The 20014-nt window shown below is 44.4% G+C and overlaps 4 protein-coding genes across 8 annotated transcripts; 2 read left to right on the plus strand and 2 right to left on the minus strand.

The window, feature by feature from the left end:
- The first annotated feature begins 278 nt into the window (after positions 1 to 278).
- On the plus strand, positions 279 to 3285 carry chmp2a (charged multivesicular body protein 2A). Its single transcript, XM_068583189.1, has 6 exons — positions 279 to 436; positions 1496 to 1663; positions 1748 to 1927; positions 2010 to 2140; positions 2615 to 2676; positions 3131 to 3285. Exons 2-6 carry the CDS (start codon positions 1496 to 1498, stop codon positions 3250 to 3252), a joined length of 663 nt encoding a protein of 220 aa, XP_068439290.1. The 5' UTR covers positions 279 to 436; the 3' UTR covers positions 3253 to 3285.
- An 825-nt stretch (positions 3286 to 4110) lies between these two features.
- msl1b (MSL complex subunit 1b) lies at positions 4111 to 8984 on the minus strand. Of its 4 annotated transcripts, none has more exons than XM_068583821.1 (9): positions 8881 to 8984; positions 7717 to 8351; positions 7415 to 7614; positions 6928 to 7289; positions 6759 to 6823; positions 6603 to 6670; positions 6067 to 6191; positions 5910 to 5982; positions 4111 to 5524 (listed from the first exon to the last, which is right to left on the minus strand). In XM_068583821.1, exons 2-9 carry the CDS (start codon positions 8266 to 8268, stop codon positions 5434 to 5436), a joined length of 1536 nt encoding a protein of 511 aa, XP_068439922.1. In that variant the 5' UTR covers positions 8269 to 8351; positions 8881 to 8984; the 3' UTR covers positions 4111 to 5433. The 4 variants fall into 4 exon arrangements, with proteins under 4 accessions (XP_068439922.1, XP_068439924.1, XP_068439923.1 ...); XM_068583823.1 differs by lacking the exon at positions 8881 to 8984 and adding an exon at positions 8471 to 8815 and having other exon boundaries at positions 6970 to 7289; XM_068583822.1 differs by lacking the exon at positions 8881 to 8984 and adding an exon at positions 8471 to 8814 and having other exon boundaries at positions 7717 to 8346.
- A 467-nt stretch (positions 8985 to 9451) lies between these two features.
- snf8 (SNF8 subunit of ESCRT-II) lies at positions 9452 to 12429 on the plus strand. Of its 2 annotated transcripts, XM_068583661.1 has the most exons (9): positions 9452 to 9674; positions 10099 to 10149; positions 10306 to 10444; positions 10531 to 10635; positions 10811 to 10883; positions 10989 to 11130; positions 11662 to 11736; positions 12022 to 12174; positions 12229 to 12429. In XM_068583661.1, the coding sequence occupies exons 1-8, from the start codon at positions 9621 to 9623 to the stop codon at positions 12157 to 12159; spliced, it is 777 nt and encodes a 258-aa protein (XP_068439762.1). In that variant the 5' UTR covers positions 9452 to 9620; the 3' UTR covers positions 12160 to 12174; positions 12229 to 12429. The 2 variants fall into 2 exon arrangements, with proteins under 2 accessions (XP_068439762.1, XP_068439761.1); XM_068583660.1 differs by having other exon boundaries at positions 12022 to 12429.
- Positions 12430 to 12433: 4 nt separating this feature from the next.
- calcoco2 (calcium binding and coiled-coil domain 2) lies at positions 12434 to 19505 on the minus strand. Its single transcript, XM_068583658.1, has 16 exons — positions 19439 to 19505; positions 18857 to 19009; positions 18113 to 18209; positions 17026 to 17186; positions 16797 to 16922; positions 16591 to 16716; positions 16093 to 16197; positions 15921 to 16016; positions 15566 to 15675; positions 15405 to 15474; positions 14810 to 14971; positions 14537 to 14725; positions 14225 to 14362; positions 13908 to 14133; positions 13543 to 13568; positions 12434 to 13418 (listed from the first exon to the last, which is right to left on the minus strand). The coding sequence occupies exons 1-16, from the start codon at positions 19466 to 19468 to the stop codon at positions 13257 to 13259; spliced, it is 1977 nt and encodes a 658-aa protein (XP_068439759.1). The 5' UTR covers positions 19469 to 19505; the 3' UTR covers positions 12434 to 13256.
- Between the last annotated feature and the right edge of the window lie 509 nt (positions 19506 to 20014).

Below are 20014 nucleotides of genomic sequence, written 5' to 3' on the forward strand. Positions count from 1 at the left end.
TCGAGTACTTTCACCTACAAAATAAAAGCTGTCGAATTCCCTTCTTTTTTTTTAGAGCATTTTTTTGAATTGAGAGCAAAGATTTAGAGATAATTTACTTACAAAATTTGCTTGGGTAAAAAAGACAAACATGTACCTTCATACCATTGCTGATATTAAAGAAAATGTCACCGATTTAAGAACTAAAGGATTTTATTTTGAAAGCTAATGTTTCTTCCTCTCGTGAAACCACGTGAGTCACGTGACGCGACGCCGGCAAATATCGGACGTCAATTATTTTTTATTTTAACGTGAATACGTCATTTCCGGTACCGCAACGCGGAAGTGTGGGAGAGGAAAAAAACAAAATAATCGTTTACATTTGTGTCGAGTTGAAGTCGGAGAAGACGCCTTAAAACACAGTTCAACCTTCCGGATCACCGTCTTTTTTTACACGGTGAGTCTGAGGCTCGCATGCCGGGGTCCGGGCTCTCGGGGCCGGGCAGAAGGGGGGCACTGTTGTCGGTTCTTGGAGCAGGTTGAGGCACATTTGAGGGGCGACGGACAGCCGAGCTGGAAACACAGCTGAGGGGAGAGCTGGGCGGCTTGTCACCTTTCTAACTGCTGAGTAATATGTTCCAGGAAACCAGCAGGTCATCGGCTGGACTTTAGGCTGTACACGGAGAATAACAAGGCTCTTATTATGGTTAGAAAGTCACCGATTTGTATAAAAACAGCAGTGGTCAAGGAAGTACACAGATTTGATACGGATATAAAAGTACTAATATCACACTGTGAAAATACTGTTACGAGTAAAAGTCCAGATTTGAACCTTTTACATAAGGAAAATGTACTTAAAGTATTCAAACTAGGAATATGTACTTTAAGTATTCAAACTAGGAATGTGTACCCTGTGACTGTTAAACTGTTATATTATATCATTTTATTAGATTCACTAGAGATGGAGCTCATTTTAACCAATGACTAATAGTTATTTTCATTACGGATTTAATTATGTGATCTACTGGTTGAGAATAGTGAGAGATACTAAATCACAGATACGTTCACAATGTTTGTTTTGTCGAACCAACAGTCCACACTTCAATATTATTACTAATAGTACTAATACTAGTACTAGTACTAATATTTATTAACTGTATTGAGAAGAAAAGCAGCAAATCTTACAGTTGTTAAGCAGGAATCATGACATGTAATGCATACAACAAAACTGAAGCTATTAAAATAGTTTTCTTTATTGATTAATTAACGTATTGTCTCAGCGGAACGTTACAATTTAAAAAAAAATCTTTTTGATTAATTGATTGATCGCAAAATAATGAAGTAACTTTTTTTGTTTGATCAACTGTACAAAAGCCTAAAGATTTTCTGTTTACAGTCCAATAATACAGAACAGACAAGCTGGGATCAGAGAACAATGACTCGATCATCAAAGGTGTTCTGTGTTAATCGACTAATCAGCTCGTATTTAACTTTCTGGTTTTTCTTCCCGAACAAGATGGACTTCCTGTTCGGGAAGAGGAAGACTCCGGAGGAGATGCTGAGGCAGAACCAGAGAGCGCTCACCCGAGCCATGAGGGACCTGGACCGAGAGCGAGGCAAACTGGAGCAGCAGGAGAAGAAGATCATCGCCGACATCAAGAAAATGGCCAAACAGGGACAAATGGTGGGACGCAGTGAAACACATCCCCTGGGTTTACGACGAGAGAGATGTGTGGGAACCTAACAGGTGTGTGTGTGTTGCTCGCAGGACGCCGTCAAGATCATGGCCAAGGATTTGGTTCGCACGCGGCAGTACGTGAAGAAGTTCATCATGATGAGGGCCAACATCCAGGCCGTCAGCCTCAAGATACAGACGCTCAAGTCCAACAACAGCATGGCGCAGGCCATGAAGGGCGTCACCAAAGCCATGGGCACCATGAACAGACAGGTCTCTCTCTCTCTCTCTCTCTCTCTCTCAATCTCTCTCTCTCTCTCACAAATCTTTTTTTTTTTAATTTCCTCTCCCGCAGCTGAAGCTGCCGCAGATTCAGAAGATCATGATGGAGTTTGAAAAGCAGAGTGAAATCATGGACATGAAAGAGGAGATGATGAACGACGCCATCGACGACGCCATGGGCGACGAGGACGACGAGGAAGAGAGGTAAGGGTCGAGGGTACGGCCTTCATTTGACAGGTATTCATCGAAGGAAGGAGGGAAAAGTCACAAAAACTAAATATAAAAACGTCCCGCAGGACATGACAGCACATGCTCGCGGTTTCCCTCTGTTTGCGGTCGCCTGTGCTAAGCTAAGCTAACCGGCTGCTGGCTGTCGCTTCGTATTCTCGTATTCACTCTCAGCAAGAAAGAAGATAAGCACATCTGGCACAATAGTCCTGAGTTATTTTTTTTATTACATTATAATTACTGTCGTGAGGAATTAAAGAAAGTTACTTCACTTCATGAGTGAGGATCGAGTGACGAACAAAACATGAGTGTTGTGAACATTTAGAGCTTATTTTTCTGCTATAATGTAAAATCAAACGAGTGACGTTGACTTCCTGGTCGGCTGGTGCGCCCTCCAGCACTCTGGTGCCACTAGCCCGAGGTGATTGTGTGTCTCTTATTCGTCCACAGCGACGCCATCGTGTCCCAGGTGCTGGACGAGCTGGGCCTCAATCTGTCCGACGAGCTGTCAAGTAAGAAAACCCATTTTACATTCAGGGTTCAAACGTTCATGGAAAACCTGGAGCAGTCATGGAGTTTAAAATGGTTATTGTCTGAAATAATGAATATGCATTTAAAAGAAAGAGGCTCAAAATATCAGCAGCATACATACAGGCATCTATATAAATGTTTATTCTTTTAATCAAACTATTGTCTCTCATTCATTTGAGTCATTTAAGGTTTACTGTATGCTTTGAATCCTCATTGTTAGTTTAAATACTACATTTTATCACTTTTTACTGTTCACACACATTTCACACAATGTTTGCTCATGAACATTTGGTTTAAAGTCATGGAAAATTGGTTAAAAGTCTGAAAATTCCATTGGTCAGAATGTGCATGAACCCTGTTTACACACACACACGCTTCATTTGTCTGGTATTTTCTTTGTCTCATGACTGGACCTCGTCGTGTCGTTCCTCTCAGATCTCCCGAGCACCGGGGGAAGCTTGTCGGTGGCTGGCGGAAAGAAGGCGGAGCCTCAAGCCGCGCTGGCGGACGCCGACGCCGACCTGGAGGAGCGGCTGAACAACCTCCGGAGAGACTGAAGTGGTTGTTAATACAGATTTCAAAAAAACATACTCGAATCTCCGTGTTTTTAGATTCTTTGGAAGGGTCAACTGGCCGAGCGCTCGCGGCGTTGGCTGCGTTTATAAAGGTGTGTGTGTGGCTTTTTATCTTTCTGTTCTGAGGTGGGTTTTTTTCATTTAACGCGTGTATAATGTGTGTTATCAACCAAAAAAAAAACATAAATATAAATAAAGGAAGAACCCACGAGGGTCGTTTAAGACTTCGGGCCAAAATGACATAAATTCTCGTGTAAATATATTAACTTCTGATGTTAAACTTTAAAGCAAAAACACTAAAAACAGAAAGTTGTTAACGGGACAGAAGTGGATGTTTTATATGTCGGCACTTTTTTGTATCGGGCTAGTTTTGGCATTCTTTGTATCATCTTCTAAAATTCATAGTTTTGGCCCCGCTGAGCTTTCAGCTTGTTTACGACGCTGACAGTTCAAAAGTGTACATGTATCATCTCATCAACGGGACGGGGTTATTTTACACAAATATATGAAGAAATAAAGGTTTATTCAGCTGACTCTCGTCACGGTGTTTGAGATCTGCAGGATTTTGAGTCAGCTGTGTTTGTTTGTCTTGAGAAATCGTCTTGTTTTTGCTTTTCTTTATTAAATAAACTTGTTTTTTTCATGATTTAACAACTGGTCGGTCTGATTTTGAACATTTTTGCACAACAAATTCAGTTTCAACTTCTGTGACTCGACGGTCTGATGACTACATATCCCACAATGCAACTGGGCAGCAACGTAAAGTAACCACACGCAGCATTATTGAAATCTATAAATCTCAACTTATTCCATCAAAACCACAAACGGAAAAGCCCCAAATATCGTAGACATGTTAATTTTTATTCCAAAAAAATTGTAACTTTCAAAAACCTGTCAATTTGTCAAACATACAATCATAGAACGATATTGAATGTACTCGACACTTCCAACATTAAATAATAAAAAAATAACAGCCATGTTTTATGTACATTTGTTTCTGGAAGCTATGTACAGAAAAACAAAAAGAAAGAAAGAAAGAAAAATCTACTTTTGTATTTCTAAGCCCCGCCTCCGCAGACGAGGAAGAGGAAGCCGCAGCGAGCGCGTCGTGTGTTAAGAGGTCGAAACAGGAAACGCAGAGGGAGATTAACTGAACAGCTACAGAACTACAGCGCGTCGAGAGCAAACGCGTGCGCACACAACTTGCCTAATATTATTATTATTATTATTATTATTAATAGAAGCGAAACTGTTACGATCAAAAAACTGCACTTTGTCGGCGTCAGCTGGCGTCCGCGTGACGTCATGCGTTCAAGAACCACGCTTCATATGTTGTTATGCTGCAGCCCATGCTACCAGGTTTTTTTAAATTATTTTTTTTTAATTAGAAACGGCTAAATAGAGTCCATGCAACTCACTTCATAAAAACTAACAGGTGGAAGCGAACACCGGGGGCGACGAGCCGCGCCGCTTCCCCCGAAGCGAACCAGGAACACCGAACAATCACTTGGTTGCTTTTTGTGACGAAAAAAACAAACAAAAATATTTCCCTCACGTTGGCCTGCGGTTATTGGATTATGAAAGCGTCATGCCGAGCGTGGCTCACCCCTCCCCGATATCACACCAAACATTGATATTGAAGTCGTATTTGATATAGGCAATACACAGCACGACAGTCAGATTTAGATAGCTTTTTTTCCTGCGTACAGGCAGGAAGAATGAGGACGACTTTTTGCTAGCGGCGAGCGGCGCGAGCTCGACTTCCAAGATGGAAACAAATGTTTTCTTTTTTTATTATTACGCTTTGACGACGAGGCACCGTTCTCCCGTCAGCCGCATAAAAGAAAAGAGAAAAAAAAGTGACAGAAACCACTTTCACGTGATGAAATCCGCGTTTTGTTTTCGATGGCGCAGCCGCTACGAGATGAGTTTTAAACATGTTAGCGAACATGCACGTAACACGGGGGGCGTCGAGCGATCTCTCCCATGCTTGTGTGATATTCTGCAGGAGATCAGCTGGTCAGACTGAAAGCAACAGCAGTTATACATAGCGACCCCCGTCTCGCCCCCTCCCTCCTCCACACCAGACAAATATAGTTATTTTCTAATCCGGGCGTGGAGCGGCGTCTCTCTGCCGTCTCGCACAAAACACACACGGAGGTTTCACTTCCGACAGGTCCGGTGAGGAGTGTGTTTTTTGGGAACCTCGATGCGACAGCGGCTCCGGTCGTCCAGCCACGGCAGCTCGAAGTTTCTGGATGAAGGAGAAGCGGTTTTTATTTATTTATTTGACAAGACAAGACTTAATGTTTCCGTTTCAAACTTAAACTGAAGGACGGAGAGGTGGGACATCATCTGAACACCAAACGAGGAGCACCGAGACTCTTCTGGAGGAACTTAATGTTGGTTTCTGTTCTTAATACTGTAATAAACCTGTTTTATTATATCTCAGTAAAATGCTCAAACTGGTTTCACAAACATGCTTTTATAAAATAATCTCAGCTGCTCTCACCCACGGACTTCCTCCCCATCTCTCATTTTTTCTTTGTTGCAGATTCAGTGTTATTATATAATTATTAACTGATCAATAACTTAATGGTTTACGCCGTAAAAAAAATGAACTAAAAAGACAAACTTACTGTTGTGAGAGTTTGGGCAACGGCCGGCCGAAAGCCACCACGGGCAAGAAGGGCGTGATCACGATGGTTTCAACTAGTGGGGAATAAGAGAGTTTTAAAAACACAAAACCTCGTGCATGTTCACAAACGGTTCGCCGAGCTGCACAGACGGACGTACCGTCTTCGGTGTCGGGGTAGAAGGACGAGAGCTCGGGCTCTGACTCCGGGACGACCTTCTTCCGGTTCATGCGCTGCTGCAGACGCTGGAACATGCGCTGCTCTCTGATTCGCTGGATGTCCCACCTGAAGGACAGAAGCGACCAATGAGAAACGGCAGCGGGAGGAAAGAAGAGAGCGAGATCTGGACTTCATCCATGGAGGGAATCCTGATTATTTGTAGCTCAAAGACTTCAAATCTCAAGTTATATTTCATCTTATTTTTGACCGGAGTTCAATCTGTTGACTAACAATATCTTTGTCTCCCTTGAAAAATAAATCTCTGATCTCAATAAATCTCCTGTAACCTCAAGTTAAATAAATGGTTTTGTGCCATTTTACAAGTACATGTATTTAATGTTTAAATTACAGGCTTGTCCTCTCCAAAAGCAGAGCTTAATGTTCATTACAGTGACGTATAATTTATTATAGTTGTATTCTTATCCGATTCTTTAATCTCTTTATTGAAATCTCAAATCAAAAGTCAGTGTTTGGTACCTTTTCCTCCTCTTCTCGTCCAACTCCAGCTTCAAGTGGCGTTTCAGAAACACGTTGTCGTCCAGCGGCTTAATGGGAAGTCACATGATGCAGTTCATGAGTTTAATGCTTTTGTGTTTTTTTAAGTTAGTTATTAGGAGTTTAGACGGCGCTCACCTCGGGGGGGATGAAGGAGGAGTCCTCGTCCAGAGGCTCGATGGGATTCTCCCTCCAAGACGGAACTGAGAGAGAGCGAGGAGGGGAAGTCAAATTATATAGAGAAAAGTGCGCTGTGGGCATTTGATGGATATAGTGATTTAGAAGATGGGATATAGGTCACGCTTACAAACAATCAGCATATCATGAACTACATGAGGAGTCCACTCACTGGCCACCTCTTCTTCCTTTTTAGGGGAAGTCTCACGCAGAGGAGAGAGAGGAGGCTGGTTCCAGCAACAGAGGTACATCTCAGTAGTTGACATGAACGGCAGGTCTTCGATCTCGCAGCCCAGGTCGGGCTCCTCTTTGCACGGGAGCACAAGGTCCCGTTCTAACCCCGACCTCATGAGGACACTCTTCTCGGGGGTTTCCTTACTACGCAGCTCTCTTTGGTTGGGAGAGCCGGGCTGCATTTCATGTTTCTGGGGGCTGAGCTTGGCGTTTTTGCCTCGCGACTTCTGCACTTTTGCATCTCCAAAGCAAGATTTCCTGTGTGAACCCCAAAAAATATTTAGAGTTACGACAAAGAATTTTAAGTCGTGAACTCTATCTCTTTTGAATATTGTACGGATAAATCGTTAATAAATATAAGCGTCGCCTGCGCTTTACTTTACCTCTTTTGACCTTTTCCACCCCGGCTAAACTGAAGCGGCGTGGCTGCGTTGGGCTGCGGACTCGCCTCGCCGTCCACATCCCACGAGTCCTCCTTGTCGGGGGTCCACGGCTCCAGTGGCTGGAAGAGGCGCTTGTCACGCGGCGGGTCCTTCTTCGTCAGCTGCAGGCGACGCTCCATGCGCTCGATGCGCGCAAGAAGCTGAAACAGAAGAAGGGAAGACAGACAAAATAAACTTCAAACTTCAAATGATTTCAAAACACACACACACTTTGCAGCGGGCGAAGAAGTGCATTAACGTACCGTCTCCTTGTCCGCTTTGAGCTCGTCTATCTCCTTGTCCTTGGACTGCAGCTGCTGCTGCTGCTGCTCAATGAGGTCCAGTTGGAGGAGGAGAATCTGCCGGAGGCAGTTGGCCTGCGTGTGCGGATTAGCGGGGGTCTTCCTGATATTCCTCCACTTGCCCTCAGAGGAGAGCTCGATGGATGCGGTGCCGAGGACCCCGGGGATCGCCCCCTTCGCGCTGTCGTCCGCACCCGCATCCTTGGGGTTATTGTTCAGAGCCATCTGAGGGTTCTCCATGTTGTCAGCAGAGAGGGGTTTACCTTTCACTGGGGTTCCCTCACCCCCCATCTGTCTCACGGGGGACAATACCCCCACAGTCTTGTTGTCTCCTTGAGCTACCTCCGCAACCGTGGCCGCGATGGGGACTTTGCTTGTCATGTACCTCCGGTCCGGGTCCCGGGACCTGCTCGGGATCTCGCCCCCGTGTGCGTCCCTGAAACGCGCCCTGTCGACGGCGTCCGCGTCCTGCTTGAATCCCGTGTTTGGAAACAGCGTGGACCTCAGAGTCATGGCAAACACGACGGCCGTCTCATCCTGCGGCGGTGCATCTCAACCACAGCTGCCACCCATGAGAGAACCTGCCAGCTGCTGTCCTGCGAAAACAACAACAACAACACGAACGAAAGCACAGTGTCGTGTTATTGTCTTGTTTAAGAGGAGCCACACGGCCTCCGGGCTAATTGTAAAAAAAACAAGTGCACCAACTACTCACACTTGGACCAAAAGCAGACACACAGACTGATCCCCCGGTACCCTTTTCCTTTTCCTAAAATCTAAGCTAGGCTATATTAGCACTCAGGAGCTAATTCAGACGCGTATATATACGTGGGGAGGATTTAAAACTCGTCACGGTGGACATTAACAGTACGAAGGTCTCGGGAGTGGCATCATACGACACTGGCGCGAGCCTTCTCCTCCATTTTGGCTCTCGCGGAATTGCGAAAAAAACAAAACAATAACAAGCTAGCTAGCTAAGCTAAGCTAGCTGACGTTTAGCCGGCTGGGTGTTAAACAGGAAACCGCGCTTCCGGAGCGACGTTGTCATGGCGACCGTGTCTGTAACGACACGACGCTCGCGCCCTTGTTTTTACTTGGATGCATTTCGTCGCGTCTCGCGCTCACCTCGTCTGTTACCGGAGTTCCACCTGCGAATGTCTTCACGTTCCCTCCTCAAGACCTGTTTTAAAGCGCCCGCTACTGCGCATGCGTAATTTGCAGGGCGGCCATTTCTCGTGTTTTGAACGTTTCGGTGAAGCCGGCAGGGGGCGGCAGAGGACACGTTATATACCGCGATTACGTCATGATATAACTGTTATGATGTCATGAACTGTGTTAAAGTTAAAGCAAGTACTGTCACTCAAGCTAAAGGACACATTTTACTTTTGTACTTTAATTTGGTATTAACATTTTATTCATTCATTTATTTTTTTGTTCAACAAAAAAAAAAAGTTAAAAAAAAGGCAAATTCAGACTTTTTTTTAGAATTAGGCCTTTTTTTGTCGACTTTTGTTGTTGTTGTCATAATTATGTTTTTTGTTGTTGTCATAATATTACGACTTTTTTTGTCATAATTATGACATTTTTGTGTGCAGTACACTGGCCTGCTGTTTAGCGCCAGGCCACTGGGGGCGGTATGTAATCATATGGTCGACCTCTCTGAAGCGGAAGCAGTCTACTTCCGGAAGTAGTTTAATTACGGAAGTAGTTGTACGAAAGTAGCAGTTTGCGTCGAAGGAATCCACCTACGTTTCCTTAAAATGTTTGTTTTTCACAGTTAACGTTATTAGACTGATAACGTAAAAGATAACGACACCGTATGGTATATTGTCCGCTTTTTACCGTTTGGACCAGAAGTCAGCAGAATGCACCGGAGAGGAGTGGGCGCGGGGGCCATCGCCAAAAAGAAGCTCGCAGAGGTAAGCTAACGTCACAGCGACAGGTGTTATTCACCTGCGTGCCGTAATAACGCCTTTAATGTGCGACAACATCTTCACTTTAAGGAAGAGAGGCTTGTTTTTTCTTATTTTAGGTTGACCTATTTTTGTTTTGTTTGGTCACACCATTCATACTTGTAATTTACTTTGAAAAACACTTAGTTGTTTACTATATTTGTATTGTACATTTTTATGTTATTGCACTTTGTGTTTTTAGTTTTTTCTTTTGCACATTTCATCAAGGAAAATTCCTTGTATGTGTAAAGTACTTTGCAATAAACAGTTCTGATTCAGATTTGTATTTTGCTTATGAAAGTGATTTGTTTTATTGTGGTTATATTGTGTTATTGTCTAGAGGGGTTATTTCTAACATCGACTCACTATTTTCTTCTTCGTCTATTTTTAGGCCAAATATAAGGAAAGAGGAAATGTTCTTGCGGTGGACCAAATTGTCCAAGTGAGTTTTTGTGTCAACATAATCCCATGTTTTATAAAGTTCCTGGTTTTTATACATGGCATCAATAACTGCGACGTATTTATTTCCTATGCAGACTTTTTGCCTATTGATATTTCCTCGTCTTCATTTTCTCACCTGTTTCTGTTTTTCCTCCAGATGTCAAAGCAGTTGGAGACCTTCAAGTCCAACCTGGAGGAGTTTGCGAGCAAACACAAACAAGAAATCCGAAAGAGCTCCCAGTTCAGGGTTCAGTTTCAGGAGATGTGTGCCACCATTGGGGTTGACCCGCTCGCCTGTGAGAAACATTTTGAATACAACCTGTTAAATCCTTGCGTTTTACGCGATTAAATAAATTAATGACGTTCTTAATTTTTTCCACAGCTGGCAAAGGTTTCTGGTCCGAGATGCTCGGCGTGGGCGACTTCTATTATGAACTCGGCGTTCAGATTATTGAAGTGTGTCTGGCCCTGAAACACAGAAATGGAGGTTTGTAATTCTCGTGTTTGTCTGGTTACAAAGCGGCGACTCAGTCCATCTGATCTGAACCCCATCTGTGATATTCTGCATCTCAACAAAAGACAATGAATCCAGTTATGAGCGCCTGTGTGACGCAGATACCACGATTAACAATGAAATGTTGACGTGTGTGTTTTCATTTCAGGGCTCATTACCTTGGATGAACTCCACCAGAGAGTCCTAAAGGGACGAGGTAAATACGCTCAGGACGTGAGCCAGTAAGTCCAATATTTCAAGCGTCAGAGATAATTTAAGACTTGCTCAGATGTCTGTGCTAAATTTGATGAATTATTAAAATCACCAAAAACATGTGCTGTTCCCAGAGACGACTTGATGAGAGCCATAAAGAAACTGAAGGTGATGGGGAACGGCTTTGGGGTGATCCCTGTCGGCGGGTCTTACTTGGTCCAGTCGGTCCCGGCTGAGCTCAACATGGATCACACTGTCGTCCTGCAGCTGGCTGAGGTGAGACGCCGGAAATGGCTGTTTGACCCTTGGGATTATTTGGTGAAAGTATTGTAGCTTTAGTACACACTTAAGCTGACACAGAACTTTTTAGGTGTCTAAAATACGTCCGCAGTCGTATAAGCGTTGTTCATGTTTTAAATTGAAAGTCCCTCCGAGTCATCAACATTTTAACCACAGCTGCACAAAGTGAAAGAAAAAGAGACGCATTAAATGTGTATCTTGTGTCATTTAATAATCATCTCTTGTATTTAAAGAATGAGAGTTAAGAAGTAAGCCAGTGGGATAAAAAGCAGTTTTGAAGTCCATCACTTGGTGTCGCTGTTTCACAACTCACTGCTTCCTCCAGGTGTCACTTGTCTAGTCGTAATCTTCCTGTCATGTGGATCAACCGGTTATTTAATAGTTAGAAGCCACGACTTCAACAGAAAACATGTAACCAGCAATTCTTTAGATTTTACGATATAAAAAGGGAGAGAAATTGTGGCGTTTTGATGCAAAGTGATGTCTGTGCTCTTTGCTCTTTTGCAGAAAAAGGGCTTCGTCACAGTGAGCGAGATCAAGGACAGTCTGAAGTGGGAGAAGGAGCGGGCGTGTCACGTCCTGGTACGTACTCACTTCAAACCGCTGTGTCAAAAAACATTTCATTCATAAAGGTTTCAATGCTTTCTCTTTCCTGCAGCAGGCTCTCATGTTTGTCTTAACATGTTTTTATTTGTCATTGTTGGCTCTCAGCCGACGTTACAAACCTCTAAAGTTAAACTGGAAGTAGAGTTGTCTTGACACTGTTTTAAAATCTTTGACTCAATCATTCATACGCTGGTTCATCCATCGATCCATAAGCCATATCGGGCTGTAAACAGTATTTAAAGTCGGGCCTCGTGTTTCCAGGAGCACCTGCTGAAAGAGGGCTTGGCCTGGCTGGACTCTCAGGCCGCAGAGGAGGCGCAGTACTGGCTGCCGGCGCTCTTCTCCGAGCTCAGCTCCCGCGACGTCACGCCGGAGGAAGCCAACCAGATGACGCCTTGAGAGGAAGACCACCAGGTGACGCCTTGAGAGGAAGACCACCAGATGACGCCCTGAGAGGAAGACCACCAGATGACGCCTTGAGAGGAAGACCACCGGAGAGAACGAGGATGCGGAGAACTTAAAAAAAACATTTTCTGGAGGACGACGTCACGAACGAGGACTCTCTCGTTATTTTGCACGCGGACTTCAGCGTCGTGCAGCTGGCTCACGGATATCTACACAAACATGTACTTTTTTGTTTTCATACATAAAGAATAACTTCACAGACCACTTTGTTTTTAGTTTTATTGCTTCAGCAAAACCTTTTCCAGACATTCACTTGTGACGTCGCCCTCATCCTGTCACACAGTTTCAAACCAACAGAAGTTAAATAAAACACTTAAATCCACACAATCATAGTTCCAAAATCATCACTTTCCCCTGAAGGTTATGCTGTGAATTAAGAATTGTGGTTAAAATATGCATTTTAAATGATCTTTTTAAATAATGCATGTCACATTTAAAATATGTATTTTAAATGTGACATGCGTTAAAATTATGAAATAATATTTAAAGAAAACTAGTGCAGGTAAATAATGTTTAAGCCTTTTTACTAATCAAAATATGTTGCTCTCGCTCTGAACCGTCAATCTGAGTTTATTTCTTCTTTAAATGGATAATTTGCTATTTTTATACAAAATAAAAAAGGGGGAGACTGCGCTCAACTCTCTCATATTTTACTTTTATTAATTTTGCACCTTATGTATAATAAACCAGTGGCTGCAGCTCGTGCACGGGGACGTTTAACGTCACCAAACCGGCTCAAAAAGACACTTTTGTGCTGAAGAGTTGTGGCGTTTAAGTTCAAACAACTCGAGTCGTTTCTAAATAGATTTATTGTCGTGTTTTGGGCTGAATTTGACCGGCAAAAATAATTAATATGCGATCGATCGCTGCATCGCTTCTCATAAACATGTAAATTCAAAGTTAATTTCTTTACATTTCAGCACTTTAACTTCCACAATAGTTTGACCTTTAATGACACGCAGTAGAAGAGTAATAATAATACGAGTGGCTCTTTTGTCCCTTGCTTTGTGTCTTCGGTCTCCGCGGCGTCCTCACAGCTGGTGGCCGTACACGTGGTCCTCGTACACGAGCTGCTGCATGTCGTCGCAGAGCATCGGGCAGTAGGGACACGCGCGGTGACTCCGCTCGTGCTGCTCCAGCTCGTCCTGCGTGATGCCGGGGAAGCTCTCCTGGCACAGGCGGCACACCAGCGACTGCAGGGAGACGAGACGGTGAGAGGGAGGCGGAGCCACGCGGCCGCTAAGCAGAGGCCAGAGGCCGGCTGCCTCGTATCAATAGAGCGCTTTATTAATACGGGACGGAAATAGATCGACTCACCTCTTCCTCGGTGTCTCCAGGGATTTCTGGAAGGAAAAGTTATCAGATTAATTAAAACAATTACAGTTTATTGAAGGAGCTTTAGCTAATGATCGTGGATGTCTAGTGTCGAGATTTTCTCTAGAAACCGTAACATAATTTCTGGAGAAGCCCATTTTTATTCATATTTATTTATACTCTACAGTTGAAAACTCCTTCACCTCCAATATACGGAGGAGACGGTCTCATATATACCAAAGAGCCAATATATACACAGTACTAAGGGCATGTGAGGGGACTTCACAGCATGTTTTTCTTGCAGTAGAAGAGGTAAAGTACCTTTTGTAGTCTTATTCTATCTAAAAACTACATGTCCAGTCACTCACCAATGATCCCATACGGGTCGATCTCTTCAGGGTGCTGCTGCTGCTGCTGCTGCTGCTGCTGCTGTTGCTGTTGTTGGAGCTGGTAGTGATGCCGCTGTACCTGCTGCTGCTGCTGCTGCTGCTGCTGCTGCTGCCAGCTGACTGACGTGTCAGCAGCCAGCGAGGCGGCGGGCGCTTGAAGGTCGTCGAGCGCTCTGCGCAGCCGCTCCATGTCGCTCGCCAGCGTCTGGCCGGGGAAACAAAACAAAGCGTCTGAAAAAGATGACGAAGCCTCTTCTGTTTCCTCACGCAGGGAGACGGCGGCGGCGGCGGCGCACCTGGTTCTCTCGGGCCAGCGCTTCTTTCTCGCGCGTCACCAGCGTGACGACCTGCTCCTTCTCCTCCAGCGCCACGTCTTTATCGGCGAGCACCTCGCGCGCCTCAGCGATGGCGGCGCGCATGTCCACGAGCTGCATCTGGGGGAGAAGGACGGGAGACGAGGTGTTAGGGACGAGGACACGAGTGCACACCTGAGGACACGAGTGCACACCTGAGGACACGTGTGCAGTAATGCTCAGCTCCAAGATGGAGATACGCTTGAACCTAATGCAGGGATTTGATCCCAAACACACACACTTGTGTTAGTTCACCTCTTGTTTGCCGCTCGCCCGCTGTGCTTGCTCACAGCTGTCGGCCACTGTCTCCAGCTGCTCCCGGAGCCGCAGCTGCTCGTGCTCCAGATACTCGGAGCGCCGCTTGGCGTTCCCGGTCTCCTCCCTCTCAGCCGCCAGCTTCCTCTCGGAGTCCTGCAGCCGGCCGGCCAGAGCCCGACACTCCGCCTGAAGGAGACGAAGACGAGTCAGCCTCGCTTTCTCAAAACAACAGTCGGCATTGTGTCAGTCATTTCTGGGATCTGCCTCCACCCTCAGCAGCTCGTCATGCGGGCCGCTCGGCGGCGGCGGCGTTGCTGCTTGTGGCGCCGGGTTCTCACGCTTCACGTCGACCATGTCCCGCACGAGGCTCTGCGCGCTCTGCAGCTCCACGGAGAGACGCTCCTTCTCTTTCTGCAGGCTCTGGAGGTCCACCTGCCGGAGAGGTACACACACACACACACACACTTTTTTGAAGAAGTCTTCAGACCAACACAATGTTGGTTTCACTTTAAACTTATTCACGACAAAAAGTCACCGGCCTCCTCCTCTTTGATCGTCTGGAGGGATTTTCCTGTATGTTACATGCAAAGTAAAGCTATGATGCTCATATAGCTGATAATCTGCATCTTTTACAAACCATTTTTTTAAATAATATTAAGAAAGAAAAAACAGGAAGACTTGCAATAAATGCACCAAATGTGGATGAATCCGCCGCTGAAAATAGTCCCAAACAAATGTGCGAGCTTCTCCGGTGTTTTTGGAATTATTTATCTCGTCTCTATATTTATGAAGTTGTTGAAGATATTCATCTCCAGAAGGAGCCTGAGGTGCTCATGTAATGTGATTTGTTCTCAACAACCACTACCTGAAGCAGCTGGACGCTGTCTTTCATTTTGAGCAGCTCCCGTTCTCGTTCTCTGAGTTTGGATTTCAACCTGAAAACACAAACAAACACAAATGGAAGAAGGAGAAAGTGTCGGGAGCCAGAACAACGGGCGTTTCTACCGAGTCCACGAGTGAACTCACGACGCGATCTCCTCGCTCTGCGCGTCGGCTCGGCCGCTCAGCTGCTCGCGCTCCTCCTGCAGCCGGCCGAGCTTCACGGCGGCGCGGTCGTACTTCTGCTGAAGCTGCGTCTGCAGAGGGGAACAGGAGGCGGGTTCAACCCCACGGCATCAAGCACCTTTTCCCTAAATCAGACTAATATCAGGTTAATATCTCAGTACTAAATTCAGATTATCTCCTCAACCACAAGGCCGATTTGAATAATGTAAAAAGGTGAAATGTACAGAAAACCCTTGTGAGCAGTAAGGATAACGTCATCTATGTGTTACTGGTGTATTGCTTTATAAAAAGAGAAGAAGAAGACAGGAGCCCTCACATCTTTCTCTCTGCACACGGCGTCTCGGCTCGAGCTTTCCTTCTGCTCCTCCGCGGCGTCTCGCTGCCGTTTCTCCGTCTGCTTCCTCGTCTCCTCCTGGAAGCGACGCCACAGTTTTACTCTAAACGTCACTCTGTGGCTCCGGGTTTCAGCCACAGACTCATAAACAAACCTTCAGGTGCTCCATTTCCTGCGAGACGTTTTCATGTTGCTCCTTGATGTGATCCATGTCTTTGAGCAGCCGGCTCATCTCCTCCTGCTGCTGCTCGTTCTGTTCCTGCAAAGTAAACACAAATACACATGTTGTATTGTCTTTTACACAAGACACCAACACAACAGATACAAGACACATCAACAAGGACATGGAGACACTTCAAATAGAGACACAGCACTGTCTGTCTGACAGACATGTACAAGCAAATATTCATGACTTAACCAAGTTTACAGACTTTTCTAAGACTTTTATCCAAATTTCCATGACTAAACATTGTGTGAAATGTGTGTGTGAACAGTAAAAAGTGATAAAATGTAGTATTTAAACTAACAGTGAGGATTCAAAGCATACAGTAAACCTCAAATGACTCAAATGAATGAGAGACAATAGTTTGATTAAAAGCATAATCATGTATATAGATGCCTGTATGGATGCATTCCCGCTGCAGAAACAAACCTTCAGGCGCTGCGCCTCCATCTCCTTCTCCTTCTCGGCGCTCCTCAGCGTTTCATTCTCCTCCTTGATGTGATCCATGTCTCTGAGCAGCCGGCTCATCTCCTCCTCCCTCTGCTCGTTCTGTTCCTGCAGGAGAAACGCCGTCAGACATCAGCGCTGCCCTTTAACCTCCTCCCTCTGTCCCTCAACGTGTCGCGTCATCAAACCTTGGAGGCGGCGGCCTGTCGGCGCTCCATCTGCAGGTCGTTTTTCAGGGTTTCGTTTTGCCCGCGCAGCTGATTCAGCTCGCCGCGCAGCTCGGCCCGCTCCCGTTGGCTCCGGTCGACCTGCTCCTGGGCTCAACGCAACACGCGGGGTCAACGCGCCGCCTTTATTGACTTTATCTGCTTTCAGCGCCAATAAAAAACGCCGTTATCTCTTTGACCTCTGACCTACCTGAGTGGTGACGACCAGGAGCTCTTCCTCCACGACGCTCTCCGGGCTTTGCCCCGCCGACTTCTTGAAGCAGAACGGCGTGCTGGCGCCGCGCACCTGGCCGCCGCCGTCCACGTAGCAGAACTGGTAGAATTCCAGCTCGTCTTTGGGGAGGTAGTACTCTGACGGGACGAGAACAGAGCGACGAAGGGTTTACTTACTTTAAACAGTTCATACAGTCTGACCGGTGGGTTTACATGACTTTTAACCAAAGGTTCATGACTTTTAACCACATTTTTTAGACTTTTAACCACATTTTTTAGACTTTTAACAACATTTTCCAGACTTTTTCATGACTTTTAACCAACTTTCTAGACTTTTTCTTCACTTAAACCAAATTTCCATGACTTTGAACCAAATTTCTATGACTTTTACTTGACTTTAAACGAAATTGACAGACTTCTAACCAAATGTTTATGAGCAAACATTGTGTGAAATGTGTGTGTGAACAGTAAAAAGTGATAAAATGTAGTGTTTAAACTAACAATGAGGATTCAAAGCATACAGTAAACCTTAAATGACTCAAATGAATGAGAGACAATAGTTTGATTAAAAGAATAAACATTCATATAAGATGCCTGTATTTATGCCTCCAATAGGAAATTGTAAAATAACAAAAATATTAGCAACAGTTCACAGTCTGTGTCCCGAGACGTGGATTAAGGTTATCAGTATTCAAAGTGATTTAAAAAGATATTCTTGTGAAGTGATGGATACGTTCACTTCTTCAGGCCCCTCAAAGATAAATAAATGAATCTGTGGGATGAAGCAACAGGATAAAAAAAGAATCGGCTCACAGTCAAAGTCCAGTCTGAGGACAGAAACTGGATGACGAGTCACAAGTAAACACTTTATTTTAAGAAGTCACGCGCGAACATCGTCACAGATCTCTCAGACATCCAGACCCACGATTAAAAAAAGAGATAAACAAGAGACACTGAAAGTCAACTTGACTTCTCATGAGAGGATCTCCAGTTTAACCTGATGATCAACAACACGACCATGACGGAGCGTTTCCTGCTGCGCTTAAAGTGAAACTGCTTCTTACCTTTGAACACAGCTGTCCCGGTGGAGGCCTCCTTCAGGTCCAGACTCGGCTCCACCCACACGAAGGTGTAGTAGTCCTTCGTGGAGCTCCACCCCACCTGTCCAACAACAGGTAACACAACTCAAGAAGCTTTTCTGTTACGCAACACTCAGGAATGTGACAGCAACAGAAGCCTTTTTCCCCCAATGTGACCCAAAACGAGATCCTGGATGTTTAATATCACAAAATACTAAAGATGCAAAGTCATTATTTTTGAAATATTAAAGTTATTTTGAGATACTATAAAGTCTTCTTTTTTTTTTAGATACTATAGCATCTAAAAAAAAGGACTTCTCAAAAATAAAGATGTTATAACGTCATTGTTTTGAGTATACTAAAGTCATTATTTTGAGATATAGTAATTATTTTGGAGAGAAGTCATTATTTCGAAATACTAAGTCACTATTTTTTAGATATGTCATTCTTTTAGATACAAAAGTCATTATTTTGAGATATTATAGTAATTATTTTGAAAATAAATCATTAGTTTGAAATACTAAAGTTGTTATTTGGAGATAAGTCATTATTTTGAGATACTAAATTCATTATTTTGAGATAAGTCATTATTTTGGAGATAAGTACTTATTTTGAGAGAAGTAACTTTTGAGACAAAGTCATTTTTCAGAGAAAGTTTCTCATTAGAACAAATAAATACTTCCAGGATCGTTTTGTTTTGTTTTATTACTTTCACCATAGTTCACTCACCTTGAAGATGCCCACCCAGTCCCGCGGGCTCGGCTGGAAGTCTGTCCGGGAGTAGCTGCAGGTGAGCGGGCCTGCGGGCGGGTAGCTGCGCGGGGTGTCCGTGAACACCACCTGGGAGAAGGTGCGGGCCTGTGCGGGGCTCTCCATGCCGATCTGAGCCGTAAACAACAAGATGATGAAACAGAGACTGACTGATGACGCAGGTGATGTGACAGAAAGCAGCGCCACTGATTTTTTTTATATTAGCTTTCACTTTCCTGTTAGTTGCGCACTTATAATATCTAATAATTAAATAATAAACATTTTTTTTGCAGCGCTTAAAAATAGCTAAACGTTAAGTTAAAACGACTCCCCTATCTCTGGAGATGACTTTTAATCTGTTGTATGAACCTTTAAAGAGCATTTTTTGCGCGATTAAAACGTAACGAAAACAAGAGAAAGCGAAAGTGCAGCTGGCCAAAGAGACTCCACCCGAGACGTTATGTCATGTTAACTTCTAATACAAGACGTTGCTTTCGCCACAGGAAGTCTTAACAAACCCACATTTGAGAAGAAATGTGCGGATAAAGACGCGAAACTTACATGTGAGTCGTCACTCGTCCTCGCGGACATCAGCAGTCAGCTCCGGTCAGCAGCTGATGCGTTCAGGTGCGCCTCGGATATTTATACAGGCGCACACTTCGGGCTCGTAAAGTCGTCCGGTGCTTTCAAACGCAATCGTTCAAACCGACATTTTTTCACTTCCCAAAGTGATTATAGCATTGCAGCGAAACCATTTCATGACGTTTTAAAGTAAAGGCAATATCTCTTAGTATAAAAACGATCTTTTCATTCATTTATAATACATATAATGGGATATGTCTCATTCACACCATACTGATCTTTTATATTCCAATCTACATATTTAAACCTCTTTCCTATGTGGTACTACAACTGCAGCACAACACTTTGTTATCTTATATGTGATCAACCCCTCTCTTGTACTTGTTTTCTTTTCTTTTTCATCAAATTAGTGACATTACTTTATTGTTTGCGATTGTCCCCTAAGACATCATAAGTCACGTTCTGGGTAGATGCGTGTGCTGCATTATGGGTAATGTAGGCCACTTAAAATAAATATTCCTTCCTCTCCTCTGCAGTGAGGCATAAAAGCACAAG

This window comes from Clinocottus analis, unplaced genomic scaffold (assembly GCF_023055335.1).
Source record: "Clinocottus analis isolate CAN_PGR_092001 unplaced genomic scaffold, fCliAna1.0.p SCAF_19, whole genome shotgun sequence".
Lineage (NCBI taxonomy): Eukaryota > Metazoa > Chordata > Actinopteri > Perciformes > Cottidae > Clinocottus > Clinocottus analis.

What these genes read in the sequence shown, in the direction of transcription:
- snf8 (XM_068583660.1), top strand. Translation starts at nt 9,621, where the DNA reads ATGCACCGGAGAGGAGTGGGCGCGGGGGCCATCGCCAAAAAGAAGCTC. An exon ending in CGGTGGACCAAATTGTCCAA is followed by an intron (nt 10,150 to 10,305) that starts GTGAGTTTTTGT and finishes TTTTTCCTCCAG; the next exon opens with ATGTCAAAGCAGTTGGAGAC. An exon ending in AGCGGGCGTGTCACGTCCTG is followed by an intron (nt 11,737 to 12,021) that starts GTACGTACTCAC and finishes TCGTGTTTCCAG; the next exon opens with GAGCACCTGCTGAAAGAGGG.
- chmp2a (XM_068583189.1), top strand. Translation starts at nt 1,496, where the DNA reads ATGGACTTCCTGTTCGGGAAGAGGAAGACTCCGGAGGAGATGCTGAGG. An exon ending in TGGCCAAACAGGGACAAATG is followed by an intron (nt 1,664 to 1,747) that starts GTGGGACGCAGT and finishes TGTTGCTCGCAG; the next exon opens with GACGCCGTCAAGATCATGGC. An exon ending in GAGGACGACGAGGAAGAGAG is followed by an intron (nt 2,141 to 2,614) that starts GTAAGGGTCGAG and finishes ATTCGTCCACAG; the next exon opens with CGACGCCATCGTGTCCCAGG.
- calcoco2 (XM_068583658.1), bottom strand. Translation starts at nt 19,468, where the DNA reads ATGTCCGCGAGGACGAGTGACGACTCACAT. An exon ending in GGACGAGTGACGACTCACAT is followed by an intron (nt 19,010 to 19,438) that starts GTAAGTTTCGCG and finishes TTTACGGCTCAG; the next exon opens with ATCGGCATGGAGAGCCCCGC. An exon ending in TGGAGGCGCAGCGCCTGAAG is followed by an intron (nt 16,198 to 16,590) that starts GTTTGTTTCTGC and finishes TTTACTTTGCAG; the next exon opens with GAACAGAACGAGCAGCAGCA.
- msl1b (XM_068583821.1), bottom strand. Translation starts at nt 8,268, where the DNA reads ATGACTCTGAGGTCCACGCTGTTTCCAAACACGGGATTCAAGCAGGAC. An exon ending in TCAAAGCGGACAAGGAGACG is followed by an intron (nt 7,615 to 7,716) that starts GTACGTTAATGC and finishes CTTCTGTTTCAG; the next exon opens with CTTCTTGCGCGCATCGAGCG. An exon ending in GACGAGAAGAGGAGGAAAAG is followed by an intron (nt 6,192 to 6,602) that starts GTACCAAACACT and finishes TCTGTCCTTCAG; the next exon opens with GTGGGACATCCAGCGAATCA.